This window comes from Pocillopora verrucosa, chromosome 8 (genome assembly GCF_036669915.1).
Source record: "Pocillopora verrucosa isolate sample1 chromosome 8, ASM3666991v2, whole genome shotgun sequence".
NCBI classification, from domain to species: Eukaryota; Metazoa; Cnidaria; class Anthozoa; order Scleractinia; family Pocilloporidae; genus Pocillopora; species Pocillopora verrucosa.
In genome coordinates, this window is record NC_089319.1 from 11,162,543 (window position 1) to 11,176,629 (window position 14,087).

Sequence of the window (14,087 nt, forward strand, 5' to 3'; positions counted from 1 at the left end):
AGCTTATATGAAAACACATGACTCGGAGAAACAGGTGCAGGGTTTAAGTAACGATATCCTAAAATGAATCTAATTTCTCGGAGGAAACTGTCAAACATTGATTATTTTCCGTGCGGGCAAAGTTCACTGGAGCAGCAATTGACAATTGAGTCAACTAGAAAGGCTTTCAACATTGCAGAAAAAAGAATATTTCTTGAGGCTTTTGAAAAGCAAGTTGTGTACAATGAGAACACGATTTGTATATTTTGTTTGCTTGCTCCCTCTGTTCGTTGTGGAGAAACTCTCTGATTGGTTCCCGGATGTTAACACGACAACATCGTGAATGCATAATGGTTCTGTGTTAGCCAATCACGTCTGCTGTTTGCTTTGACTGAAAGTGTCTTTTAAAAGAAATCGGATAATTGCACTTCCGTGAAACTTCTACCCTTTAAAAGCTTCGCCGGCATAAAGTGAGCAGTTGTAAGCAAATCGCTATTGACGCGTAACTTTGTACATGGCAACATGGCGAAGCCGAGCCCTGAAAATTTGTCCTTTGTCATGGCCTTCATTCCGTCTCAACCGACCACAGAAGTTCTGATGGATCACACAAAAGAAAAAAAAGACAGCGGTTTCTCAGAAGGGATTCCTCATTCGGAAGGGGAGGTATCATTTTTTCGCATTTCTTTCTCCGTCATTGTCCTATGCACGATAATGGGAAGTTTCATGGTGTGTGCCGTGAACATCAAAAACAAAACTATGCTTAGAAGTCCTTATAACGTGAACATATTTCACTTGGCTATAACTGACTTGCTGGTTTCATTCGTCACTTTTTTGACACCAGGATTTATCTTCGAAGATATTCCTCCCGCGCCTGAGGGAAGAATAAGTGGAGAGATATTTTGTCGCCTTATTTCGTCGCATTTCTTAACGTTTTGGAGTGCTACTACCTCTATCTACATCACAGTCGCACTCGCCACAGAACGTTGGTACGCTGTCACTAAACCTCTACAATACCGCGCAAGATTCCATAGAAAACGTCTTCTCTACGAGATTATTACAATATGGGCGTTATCCTTACTTGCAAACTCTTTGCTGCCGTTCGAGGTTAAATACAGCCCAGAAAAAAGCTCAGCTTCGAAACGTTGCGAAATTGCCAAGATTCCTTTGGTTGCGCCAGCCATCCACAAATTCCTTGGGATCGCTCAATTCGGGTTCAAGTTTGTCATTCCGTTCGCGATAAACTGCAATTTGTATACACGCGTTTTGAACGCAACCGATAAGTCACGTGTACTGAGCCGCAGAATGGGTCAGGGAATGCGCAACAACATCAGTCGAATGGCAGCTGTTTCAACTCTGGTGATAGCTCTTTGCTGGTTACCAAATCAAATTTACTACTTGTGTTTCGCCTTCGACCTGGTTCGCCTCAATACTCCAGCGCATTTTGCTACTATTGTGATTGCATTAATCAATCCATTCTTAAATCCATTCATTTTTGCTTTTCATTCTGTGCAATACCGGCTTGGGTTTAAAAACTTATTTTGTGGAGAATCTTTTAGAAGAGGCAAAATAATACTCGAGAGCAGAGCGGGCCCACTTAAACGGGCTCAGGACTTAAAGATATCTTCGTCACCTTTTGTATCTCATACGTCTATCCACAAAAGCGTCTCGGTGGAGTAGTCTTTGAAGATCCCAAAATGTCAAATGGATTTTAAAAAATTCCACACGGGCGCGTGAAAAATAAGAATCACGGTAATGTTTCAGATTAACGTTGCGGAAAACTTGTTGTAAAAATACCGAATCGATAGGATTGAACAGAAAGTGTGCTTGATTCTACAATTAGTTTTTATTAGTTACATCAAATCTCGGCCTAAATCAGTGAAACTGGAATTTGTACGAAAAATCAATTGTACTGTAGGACCTATAACAGAGGTTCGAAATCAAGAGATTACTCTGAGAAAACCAATGGTAAATGAACACCAGAAAACGAAAAAAGATGGTTTGGACTAAGTATTTAGATGTAAGATTAACAAGGGTATGATATTTTGATAAAAACCAGTTTATAGATGTAGGTGAACCTTGGTACTATCATTCTCATGTTAGAAAGTACAGGTAATCCCTAATAGTTTTCCGTAAAAAGTCAATCTCCTCAACACGCGTTCTACTGAAGAAACACGTGTCCATTGATGTCGGTGTAAACTATATCTTGAAATCATTAAGAGGATCGGAAGTTTTATGATAATTTTATTGATTGTTTACCTTCAAAGCTACTTTGAAGATGTTAATTAAGATATGCGACATTTAGAAGGGGAAATCTTGTATGCATTAAAATTAAAGAGCATTTTCTTTAATGCGTTTAGTTTCATATTTATTTTGTCGTTCTCGAATGTTTGAAGTACAGTGTCCATTAGAATTTTTTTTCTCTACCCCGAGTAATTTCCAATTTAAGTCAGTTGAGGTAGTGTTCCGTGTAAAAAAAATGAAAACAAGAATGCGAGAGGGGAAAATGCAGTTCGAGTTAAGTTTAAGCGCAAGAACCAAGTACCTCTACAGTTGATTCGTTTTACTCGGGAGCCACGCATTCAGAGCAAACACGTTCATAGAATCTGATCATGCCTCCTGGGATAAAATATCATGATACTGCAAGGCTCCTGCATGATATAAATATGTAAATTAAGCCAAGCGAAAACTAGGGCTGCACAATTTATTATCTTTTGGATTCACAAAAAAAAAATAAAAATAATAAAATTTTTTTCATGACGTTTACTGACAACATTCTTGAAGGCTATGGTAGAATACCTTACTTTCTCGCAGGTTAAGTTTATATTAATAGATCGATTAAAAAAGATACAGCTCGAGTAAAAATTGTCAAGATGCTTTGTATAATCTGATCGTTAATTTTATGTCGTGGACTATGTTGACACGTTTTCGTTTTTCAGACGTTTGTCCTTCTCATTTTCATGTGATATGTGGGACGGCTCGTGCTCGCACAGTGAGAATTTGAAGCGCTCGAAACAAACTTCAATCCCTTAACTCATATCGTTCCAATTTCTTATCGTAAAAGCTAAAGTAAAATACACTGAGGGAAATAACTCAATTTATGACCAAAACAAGGAAAATTATGTTGTTAGTAATTCACTTTCTCACCCAATAAATCTAAGCTGATATTGATATCTCTGGATAGCCAACTTCCCCCCCCCCCCCCCACCTCTTCTTCTTTTTGAGTATATTTTGCGCCCTTTACTGGAGTTCAGCGCAAAACTGGGGGGCCTGGTTCCAAGCTTATCCTTAATGGTCAGGTAAATATTACCATGAGCACTCTGAACTTTGATGGTCAGAGCTTAGGAAAAACTGCAGCCAGTTATCTTCAAACATGCTCGCGAACTAGCCTGGGAACGAGGAACTCACATCGTTGCGTGCTGTTTGGTTGAGCTGAGTAGGAATCATTGCCAATAAGCTTGTTGAAGTTTTACTGGACCGACCTGCGAAGTGCGCTGGAAGCGGACATAACGATGACACCTGAAGAAAACTGGCAGACAAAACTATCATCTATTGCGGAGAGAACAAAGTTTATTTTCAATAGCGAGTTGTTAAGCGATGTGAAGTTTGTCGTAGCATTGTCGACCGATGAAAGTGAAAGTAAAAAGGTGATCCCAGCTCACAAGTTTGTGCTCGCTCTGAGCAGTCCTGTGTTCTTTGCCATGTTCTATGGTCAAATGGCGGACACTAAAGACTCTATTGAACTGCCTGACTGTGAGTACGAGAGTCTGTTGGAGTTGTTTCGCTTCTTGTACAGCGACGAAGTAAATTTAAGCGGAAGTAATGTGATGCAAGTTTAATACTTGGCGAACAAATACATGGTGCCCTCACTCGCTGAGAAATGTAAACGATATCTGCGAAAAAATTTGGCAGCATCGAACGTGCTTAGCATACTGCCTCACGCTCAGAAATTTGAAGATAAAGATTTGGAACAACCATGCTGGGAAGTGATTGAGGAACAAACAGAAGAAGTTGTGACGTCAGTTGAATTTGCTGCAGTTGACAGATCTCTTGTTCAATCTTTTGTGAAGAAGGATAGGCTGAATGTGTCGGAAGTGGAACTTTTCAAAGCTGTTGATCGGTGGGCCACTAAAGAATGTGAAAGGCAAGGATTGACCTCCGATGGAGAGACAAAAAGGCGAATTCTCGGAGAGGATGTTGTGAAAGCAATAAGGTTTCCGTTGATGTCAGACAGGGAGTTTTCATCTTTTGTCCTTGATTCAAACATTCTTACGTTTCAAGAAGTTGCGGTAATGATGAAACACTACACTTCCGTTTTACTTGACACAGCATCTTTTCCATTTTCGCAAGCACCAAGGGGTAAATTGAAAGATCCAAATCGATGTTACCGATTCTCCAAAATCCTACCAGCCGATACGATAACTGGTTGGTGGTCTTATGGCAGTGGTAAACCAGATAATATAAACTTCAGTGTAAACACTCCTATTACACTGTGCGGTGTTCAACATTTTGGCTGTGCAGGTGGTCAGTATACAGTATCGACTGAAGTTACAGATGCGACTTTCAATTTTCCTCTTGTTAAACGATCAGGAACATACACTTCGGAATGGGACGAGACTAAACAATTTTTCGGCTTCGATGTATTATTCGATCGTCCGGTTCGTCTGAAGGCAAAGAAACAGTACAAGTTGGTGTCGCTTATCAAGGGTCCTTTGTCATGGTATGGACAAGAAGGACTATCGTCCGTTGAATGTGGAGGAGTGCGTTTCACTTTTACGCGTGGAAATTCTGGCAATGGCACCACCGGGGTGGGAGGCCAGTTTCCAGCTTTTATCTTCAGCTGAAATTTATTCACAATACGGAATAGTTCGATACTAGATCTACATTTTCCTCCTTGTACATTTTTTCCTTGTGTAAAAGATTTCAATACAGATCACCAATTCAAGTTGTCAAAACTTAAAGAGCAGTATGTTTCTTGCCTTTTGTTTTTTGAGACCGGGATGACGGATCGTGTGTACTTTACACCTGTAAACTACCTCACAACATATTTTGCTTGGTTAAATAACTGCCTTTAATGGTTTCAAACACCTCTTTACAATAATAAGATGGCAAGTAAAAATATCACTTAGTTATTAATATTAGCCATCTGGGCCTGCCAAATGAGAAACATTAGATCTTAAACAAAAAAATATTGCTTACATACAATTGGCCACTGTCCAGAGAGATGAGCAATATATTTTTACACTATTGAAAATAAATGCAACATCTCTTGATGGGAATTAATGACACCATTGTTGGAGAGGGTGACTGGTTAGGAGTGTGGACAAAAAATTGACAATGAAAACAACCGTGCTGTAGTCTATGTTGGGAACTCCCACACTAAGCTAGAACACTAGAACAAAGAAATCTGATGGATTTTCAAACCAGTCATCTTTGCCAACAATGATGATATGATGACATAATATAAAACTATTTACAATGTAAATCTATGACTTTCAAGTAAAGAAGAGATGTTTTGTGAAAATCTTTTAGGAAACGATCTCCCAATTCAACATCTCAGATTTTAAGACAAAATGCCATCAGTTTTTTTCCCTATAATAATTTTCTCCCACAATAGTAAAAGTCAAAAACCACTCGTATAACTTTGACTGTCTCTAAAGATTCTCTGGCAGACAGCCCTTAAAATTGAAAACCCCCCAAAATTAATAATAATAATTTATTTCACAAAAATAATATCAAAACACCCAGAAACAATAAAATGCATATTATTCATTTTCACAACTATGTTGAAAGTGAAGATAATATTTAAAAAAAATAACTTTGATTGAAAATTATTTGTTCAATTCCTTTCTCTCAAAGTAATTCACTCTACAAAGCCACAATAGTGTTTTAACACCGGAATGATCAGTGTGTGTAATGCATTTCTTGTATCAAATTGTTAATCTACAACAAACCATCATATTAAATACTTCGATCAAAAACATCCCTTACTGAAAACTGGTTTAAGAAAACATTTGATTAATAACAAAGTAAAAGACAACTTGATGGAGGCCTTGAGCACATCTTTTCAAGCTTTCTTTAGCAAATATAGTCTATATACAATTTTAATCTGGAAAAACCTAAGTGTTAATTAGAATGTGTACAAATCTACCAGCAACAAAATGAAGAAATTTAACTTTACACTACATACAAGACTCTGTTCCACAGATCGAAATTCATTTACTGATAATTAACTTAGGAAACTACATTTACACATTCACCAATGAAACAAACAGCAAAATCACATTTGCATTTAATTATTTTTCACATACAGCACCCTGGTCAAACCTATAGTATGCCATTTGACAAATGCCATACAAATGGACTAAGGCAGCAGCTACTACAAGCACATGAAAAATTTGATGACTCTGAAACTAAAGAGGAAAAAAAAGGGCATGTGAGAAAACTGGTAACAAGTGGTTCCTGCACTGAAATGGTTGTGTCAGGGCTAACTTGGGTACATTATCAAAATAAAGTTTGTGAGATTTTATAACCAAATATATATTTATTACATTTCAAAGCTACACCAGACACAGCAACCTAACAGTTCCACATGGTAACCACAACACCAGCATATCATTCTACTCCTGTCAGTAGAAGCACTGAAGAGTGCATGTGTATCTCTCACTTTTAATTGTTGGTTCTACAGTAAATTATCCTTTATCAGCATTGGTAGTGTTTTATTTCCTGACTAGATGAGGGGTACCCAGAGGGGACTTTCAGGAAACATTTCCACCAATTTATTCAGGCCCTACTGGTACACCATTTATTCTACAAGCTTAACAGCTTAAGAAAGTCAAAGAGTTGTTGTGTCTTTGACTCATGATCTTGTATGTGTAGTTAACCTGACTGAAACACTGGTTGAAAATCAATGCAGAGGTAACATTGTACTTTAAAATGCTTACCCAAATGTCACACTTTCCCGGAAAAAACCTCTCTGGAACTCTAGTAGCATACATAATAGCACCAATTATGTATAGGGCACCCATTAGTGCCATCCATCCAACAGATGCCTGACGATGAGCTAGAGTTACCCCATATGCTACTATGAAATGAATACCAGGGACAATACCAGAACATCCAAATGTAAGAAAAAGACCTGACAAAAAAATAAAACAATTTAAGATGAAGCAGTTGTCTAGTCAATTCTAGGCTAATCACATAACTTTTTTCAAGTTATTCTGATAATTTTTCCATACCCAGCTACATTACTTAATGGACAAGCCTGTTAAAGACACTTGACCTGTTTAGGAGTGCATCAGCGACAGTCTCATCTGCTAACATTTAGACTGATTGAGTTAAAGTCCGGCTAAAAATTATGTCATCATGGAGTTCAAGGCACTTCAAGGTTCAAAGCCTCCACTCCACCAATCAAGAGAATTTGTTTCTCGGGAGTTGCACCTTTAAAAATTATCACTGCATTTAAACAAAAAGTATCTGGCACTTTGCCTTTAACAAAGGGATGTGAAAAATTTATTTCAAAATTATCTCTTGTTATCCCTTGCAGATTTGGTATTAAGAAAGACATAATGCCCACAAAAAAGTTAAATAATCACCTGCTCGAAGAACTCTGTATTTGGGTGTGCTGAACTTACTCCACAAAGACACAATCATGCAGAGAATTCCCAGAGTAAGGATCAGAGACATGTAGATGATCTTCAGAATTCTTGAGCAATAGAACCCATAATAAAGTGGAGGGATGAAAGAACCCATGATCAATAAAGCTATTCCTGAATAGTCAAGCCTAAAAAGCAACAATTAACAGTTAGTCATATGTATTTAAGCTAAATAAGTAGTAATACCCCTTGAGAATTTTAGCAAGATTTTTCATCTCTGCTTAAGGCAGACTTGAAAGAAACACTCTCTGCTATGCCCAAAGATTAGATGTAAAATTAAATCAAAATGATGCCTGGATTGGCTTAATTGGTCCAAGAATGAGAAATAATTCAACCAAAACATTCTACTCCAACCTGTTAATTTAACACACTAATAGACACTTGCAAAGACCACCATGCTACTGATAGACAGAACAATACTTCCGGTAGGCCTTAATGAAAGGGGAAAAGAACCTGACAAAAAAACAATTTCCTCAAAGCAATTATACATCCTAGAGCTCCTGTGTTTTACAGACATAATGTTAAATAAACAGGTCAGACCCATTCTGCTCTTATCCTTCATGAAAAAATGATCCTCAATAGTGTCATTATTAATTCCTTATTACAAAAAAATTATGGATTAATAGGCATATGTAGATGCAACTTGTAAACAAGATCTTTTTAAACCAGATTACCTGCTAAATATCTTGGAAACTGTGATGGAATGACAGTACACTGTATGGAAAATCCACGAGAACCCCAAACACAAGATTGCTCCTGTGAAGAATGCCCCAAACACTAGCTTCTCTTGCCAGTCTTTTGGGAATGGATTAGTGTTGGTGATGGGTCGAAGAAACATGTAGATTGTGATACAAATAAATGCAACAAAACCAATCAAATGTGTCCAAATATTTCCAGTTTCACTATGAACTTTAAAGATACTCTTAAAACAAGATCTGAATGATGGCATTGGTGGTCGATGATGATGTGATAGAAAGTCATTGTCACGCAGCCACTCTGGGAGTTCAATGTGTGCAAGAAGATACCACCCTGAGCGAGCCAACTCAATTGCTTTCTTTGAGATCCTCTCTGCCTTATCAGCAGCGTCATGCATGCTTTCCTGAACATTGTCCTTTGCAGTTTTCAGGATCTCTTGAACTCTTTCTGCAGCATCAGACATATTATCTTTTGTGGACTTTATCATCACATGCACTTTCTCAGCTGCTTCATGCATATTATCATGCATTTTCTCAGCTGCATCGTGCATGTTTCCTTTTATCCTGACTGCTGTATCCTGTACATTTCCCTTAACAGTCTGGAACATAACATGTAAATTTTCCTCTCCCTTGACAATGAATTCCTGAGAATATACATGGAAAATTCTGTGTTAGTAATGACAAATTCCTTTAGATTTCCTTAACAGGTAGAGTATAACTCATGAAAAACCTCCCTAAATAAAAAGACACCTAAAAAAATGTGCTGGGTAATTATGTAAACTTGAGTACAACTTAAAATTTATTTGCTGACTACAATTTCAATAAATCAACAAAGACAGGTAGGAATTGAAAACACTCTCTCATCTCCCAAACTCTTGTTTGAATTAGTAATAAAAAATATAGAATGGTAGCAAGACAAACCAGTTAAGATAGGTTTTGCCATAATGTGAGCAGAGTAAAACTGCCTTCAAAAAAAGAACTTTTTAGTAGTGATGATGGTAAATTAATTGAATCTTTGGATTTGCCCAAGCACAATTGCAGAACAGAACCGGGACAGTATCTTTTAAGGAGCTTCCCTTTGTCTTCCAGAAACACCAAATAATGGTATATACAAAGCTGACCAAGCTAGCATAGTTTGCATAGAGATGCTACCAGCTAATGATTAATTAATTAACTCTAATTTGCATTCCTTTTAGCTTCTCTTGAAAAATAGCAGGTATTGAAAATGCCAAAGATTATTGTATTTTAGGAAATAAAAAGCTCAAAAACTCTTCATACTTCAAGGAACAAAAATTCCTGTTTCTCAAGTATTAACTGCAAAGAGAAAAACAAAAATTGAAAAAATTTGTAGAAAGGTTGATCTTGAGATGTAGCATTTCAAAAACTCCTCACAAGATTTTCTTAAATGGATACCAAGGGGTCCTTGTAAATAATTGAAAGGATTGCCATGGGAGTTGAGTTACAAAAACTATATCATTTTTATTCTTGACAATAATATTTATAGGGTATACTTGAAGAAAAGCTGCCAATGAATTTAAAATTCTCAAGTATTGTGGTTCCTATTAAACTGGACATAACCTTAATAGTTCTTGCATTGTCTTGAGCTGAGGAAAAGTTTGTGCAACCCCAACAGTTCTCTTTTGTTTCATCTGCAATCAATTAAGTTCTGAGGCAGAATCATTCCATAGCTGAAATATTCTATAATACTTTCCTAGCCTTAATTTTGGACCTCTCCCTACTGCTATCAGCTGGAAAAAATGTCTGAAATGCTACAGTATCTCCACCTACCAAGCTGTTATGTTTTAATTAAATTCAGATTCTCCAGAGAGCTGAGTAAACTTGTCTAATCCAGCCAATAAGGGCTTTAAATTTCTCCTATACCATCCCATGTAGATATACCATTTCCTTCTCTAGGACAAAGTTGTCCTTCCATTGTTATTTTCAGCTATTAAAAGTGGTGGTTAGGCTGTTGATAAACTTATTTTTATCATTTGACCTGAGTTAGGAGCATCAAACTTAACAATTGAAAGGGAAATTGATTGAGAGATTTTAATAACCAACTTTCATTTCTAGAAGAGCTAGGGGGAAAGGAGTTAATTAAAAATTAGGTTGATCAGTCATATTTCTGAAAATTTGATAGAAGGTAACATTTTCATATGAAAGTTATTAAATAGACACTTATCTTCAAGAGTCTGATATATGTAATTTCTTTTGAATAAGCAAATATAATATTGGAGTGTTTTGGGTGGCCTTGTGCTGTGTAAAATCTTTTAATTCATGCTGCCCTCAAAGAATAAAACAGCTTCCATTGGGATGACCATGGAGAGTCTACAGGTCGTTATATTTTCTCTTAAAAAGGGTTAATATCATCTAGAAGGAAATTCCGCATATTTGAAGGTTGATACATTTAGACTGTAGAGTGAAATTATTTACAGTTAGCCTTCTTCGGTAAAATTAAGTCATTTGAAAGCAAGTTCTGCTGACGAATTACTTTAGTCTTGATACACTAAAGCACAACAACAGCGCACATACACCACAGGTAGCTTTGCCGGAAAATAATATTAAAACTTCTCATACTATTGCAAGTCGTCCCGAACAACTCCTTAATCTTTTAAAAAGTTGGAGAGAAGGGAAAAAGACGCTACCACTGTGAAATTTTCAACAAATCTTCAGGTTATCAGAGATTTTAGCATGTAGTTGAATACTTTCAGTATACTTTGGACCGGTGAAAATATAAATTTTTCATGAAAAGGAGCTCCAATACGCCTCGTGGTTCTTTCCAAGCACTTTCAATTTAGAATTTCGTTGGCCATTTTTCGGTCCGAAAAAAAAAAAAAGAAGGAAAAAAATTTCTCATATTGATATATGTTCTGTCGAATAAAATATTGATTCAAAATTTCGCGAAAGTTCGCGTTATTTTAAAGACATCTGTTCATCTACTGTATTTCTTTTGTGTTACGTAAATTGACTTCAGAGTGGATAAAACACGTGCCGCGACACTAATCCTTTGAGAATGTTCCGTAAGCAGAGTAAATCAATGCTACATTTTTAAAGGAACAAATAGAAAGGAATTTACCTTTGCTTGCTCAAGACCAAGGAGGGAACATGTGACAGTTTCGTCTTCAATGTTGTCGTCGTCATCTTGTTCTTCATCATCCACCTTATCAACTTCCGCGCTATCGTCGTCGTCGCATACTTCCTTGCGTTTTTCAATCAAGGTTGCTCTCTCTTGGTCCTCTTCACCGAGAGCATCAGTTTCTTCGCTGCTTACATTCTCTTCTTCATTTTCGGTGTCCTTACCTTCAACTGTTACGTCGACACTAGGTAATTCTGGTGACGTTTTGTCTTCCGTTTGGGGTTCTAATGTCAGCAAACTATCTTCTTCCCCGAGTCCTTCGGTTTCCTCTACCAGCTCATGAGTAGTTTCCGTGATTTCGCTCATTTTACCACTGTTTTCGTCGTGCTTCTTATCTACAAATTCTACTTCACTCATTTTTGGTCGCCTCCGTCGTAGCTCTGCCATCTGTATCACTCCACAAAAGATCAAGAACAGCGGTTGAGTGTTTATATACGTAGTAGATCACGTTATAAAATTAATGACAGGAGAGGCTTGGCGCTCTATTGAATGCAAATTAGGGTTAAATTCCCGCGCAGTTCAAAGAGTATCTTCACGATAAGAATAACAAGCTTCGGTTACTCCCAAAATCCTGCCTTTTTCCCTTGTGTTACGTAAAGTCTCGAGATAGTTCTCTCGCGACCTTCGTTGGCCACTCGCGCTGATTCAAGATCGAACTCTTCCGTAATTTTATATTTCTCAGTGGCCTGATCTTTATCGACCAATCACATAACGTCTTATGAATAGGGAGACTTGACGCCCTCTGATCCGTTCGTCGCTTATCCAATCAGAGTTCTTGATGGAATTCGTGTGAGGCAGCTATTTGAAGGTGCAAAGTCTGAGCTTTGACTGACAAGTAAACAAAACAAGTCTTACGAGTCAACAGACCACTCGACTCCATGAATGATCACCAAATCAATGTTTCACATAAACTGTTACACCTAATTTTCATCCACAAGAGCAATTCATGAAATAAGAAAAAAAAAACCAACAAAATTCACTTGGAAGAATGATACTGGCTAAGTGAAATTATTTGTGACCAATGATGGTCATGATACGTTAATGTAAACGTTTTGATTAGACTATAAAACAAAGATGGTGAATTGTGGGGTCTAAAATGTAATCTAAAAAAACCTGAACATCAAAACTGTAAAACTCAGAACAAAGTGAAGACTTTAATTTGAGTCTGACATGTCAAAGTTTTAAAATTTGAACAGTATGCAAAAAAAGAAAAACAGCAACAACAACAACAAAAATTATGTCTTGTTTGTACCTTACATAAGTTGGCTCACCATGAAGTAGCCTTGTGAATACAGAGATCTTGCAATTATCTCTTGCTTCTGGTAAATTACAAAATAACTACATTTGGGGGTCAACTCACCAGTCTAAATATTTTAATACATATCTCTGTACCTTCCTTAGAAAATTATATGAATATGGATACACAAATGAGCTTAAGAAGTTCTGGAAACACTGCCTTACTGGGTTGCACATGTCATGCAGGCAATATAGAAAAGTAACTCATGGAATATTCCCCTTTGCCTCGGCTGCAAGCACCCATTGTTGAATTGATAACAGGATGATTACATAAAGATCTTCCTTTACTGATTGAATGGTTTTTGTTCTAATCATTGTACGCGATATTTTCATCAGAATTCAATATTTGGTCTCGTATAATTATGTTATTCATCGTGTTACCCATCTAGGTCAATCATTTGCCTACTTATTACGGTCGCGTGACATTTACGTGCTGTTGGCTTTGTTGAAATATCTCTACAAAGTGATAGCGTCAATAATGCAAAACCCTCTTGGCATCTGAGAAGACATATCCTTTGATATCATAGCCTCAAATAGTTTCTCTGTCTTTACCCAACCAACTGGATGGCTCGGCCACACATCCATCAACAAAAACCTGTCTTCCTCAAAGTGATAACCACCTAACGGGCTGAAATGCCCCATATTCACTTTTGCGAAGAACGTCAGAAAATGGTAATTCACAACAACATGTGTTCCTGGTTTTTTGAGGTTTTCAACGACTAAAGATCGAAATTCGTCCACCGAATAAATCCCCGGACATTGTGACATCGTTGACTGTTGGTTGCAGGTTAAATCGTAGGCGTAGTAAAATCTACCACGAAGACCAATGCTGCTGATGAGTTTTGCGAACGTATCGAGAGTAATTCCATCTTTTAAAACATCGTCTCTCCTAATAATTGATCTGTCTACTCCAATCGCAAAAAGATCATCTTCTTCTAAAGTTTCTTTGTTGTTCTTTAGTTGGGCAAGGTCAGAAATGTCACGATGAGGACCTGAGGGTTGGCGCTTTTCAAGAATTTCATTTAGACAAATTGCCGCACTACAAAATCCACAGTACTTGAAATTTACTTGATTACAGAAATAAGGAAGCAGATGGTTAAAATAACTTTCTTGCAGTATTTGTTGCCCCTTGTCACTCTCTAAAGGAATAATAAAAGGCGAAGACTTTGTGACCGCCATGATTTAAACGCTTTCCACAAACTGTTTACACATTAGGGGGGCTAGGGAGGAGTTGATGAATAACTCATCGGGGTGAGGGTCAAGAATGATGTAACATTGTTCATTTTTTTCTCAAGGGTTCATGTAAAAAAAACCTAAGGAGAACAAAAC

At 37.2% G+C, this 14,087-nt stretch overlaps 3 protein-coding genes and 1 pseudogene across 3 annotated transcripts; 2 read left to right on the forward strand and 2 right to left on the reverse strand.

Moving 5' to 3' along the window:
* Positions 1 to 501: 501 nt before the first annotated feature.
* On the forward strand, positions 502 to 1,656 carry LOC131779227 (galanin receptor 2a-like). Its single transcript, XM_059095755.2, has one exon. It carries the CDS (start codon positions 502 to 504, stop codon positions 1,654 to 1,656), a length of 1,155 nt encoding a protein of 384 aa, XP_058951738.1.
* Positions 1,657 to 3,371: 1,715 nt separating this feature from the next.
* Positions 3,372 to 4,820, forward strand: LOC131779219 (BTB/POZ domain-containing protein 6-like; annotated as a pseudogene).
* A 199-nt stretch (positions 4,821 to 5,019) lies between these two features.
* On the reverse strand, positions 5,020 to 12,119 carry LOC131779220 (adiponectin receptor protein 1-like). Its single transcript, XM_059095749.2, has 5 exons — positions 11,403 to 12,119; positions 8,306 to 8,970; positions 7,572 to 7,759; positions 6,921 to 7,114; positions 5,020 to 6,389 (listed from the first exon to the last, which is right to left on the reverse strand). The coding sequence occupies exons 1-5, from the start codon at positions 11,847 to 11,849 to the stop codon at positions 6,273 to 6,275; spliced, it is 1,611 nt and encodes a 536-aa protein (XP_058951732.2). The 5' UTR covers positions 11,850 to 12,119; the 3' UTR covers positions 5,020 to 6,272.
* Positions 12,120 to 12,556: 437 nt separating this feature from the next.
* LOC131779213 (uncharacterized) lies at positions 12,557 to 13,947 on the reverse strand. Its single transcript, XM_059095741.2, has one exon. The coding sequence runs from the start codon at positions 13,935 to 13,937 to the stop codon at positions 13,215 to 13,217; it is 723 nt and encodes a 240-aa protein (XP_058951724.2). The 5' UTR covers positions 13,938 to 13,947; the 3' UTR covers positions 12,557 to 13,214.
* Between the last annotated feature and the right edge of the window lie 140 nt (positions 13,948 to 14,087).

Coding starts and splice junctions, on each gene's coding strand:
- LOC131779227 (XM_059095755.2), top strand. CDS start 502: ATGGCGAAGCCGAGCCCTGAAAATTTGTCCTTTGTCATGGCCTTCATT.
- LOC131779220 (XM_059095749.2), bottom strand. CDS start 11,849: ATGGCAGAGCTACGACGGAGGCGACCAAAAATGAGTGAAGTAGAATTT. Junction 8,971..11,402: donor TTGGTCTTGAGCAAGCAAAG/GTAAATTCCTTT, acceptor GTATATTCTCAG/GAATTCATTGTCAAGGGAGA. Junction 7,760..8,305: donor GTTTCCAAGATATTTAGCAG/GTAATCTGGTTT, acceptor GTTGCTTTTTAG/GCTTGACTATTCAGGAATAG.
- LOC131779213 (XM_059095741.2), bottom strand. CDS start 13,937: ATGGCGGTCACAAAGTCTTCGCCTTTTATTATTCCTTTAGAGAGTGAC.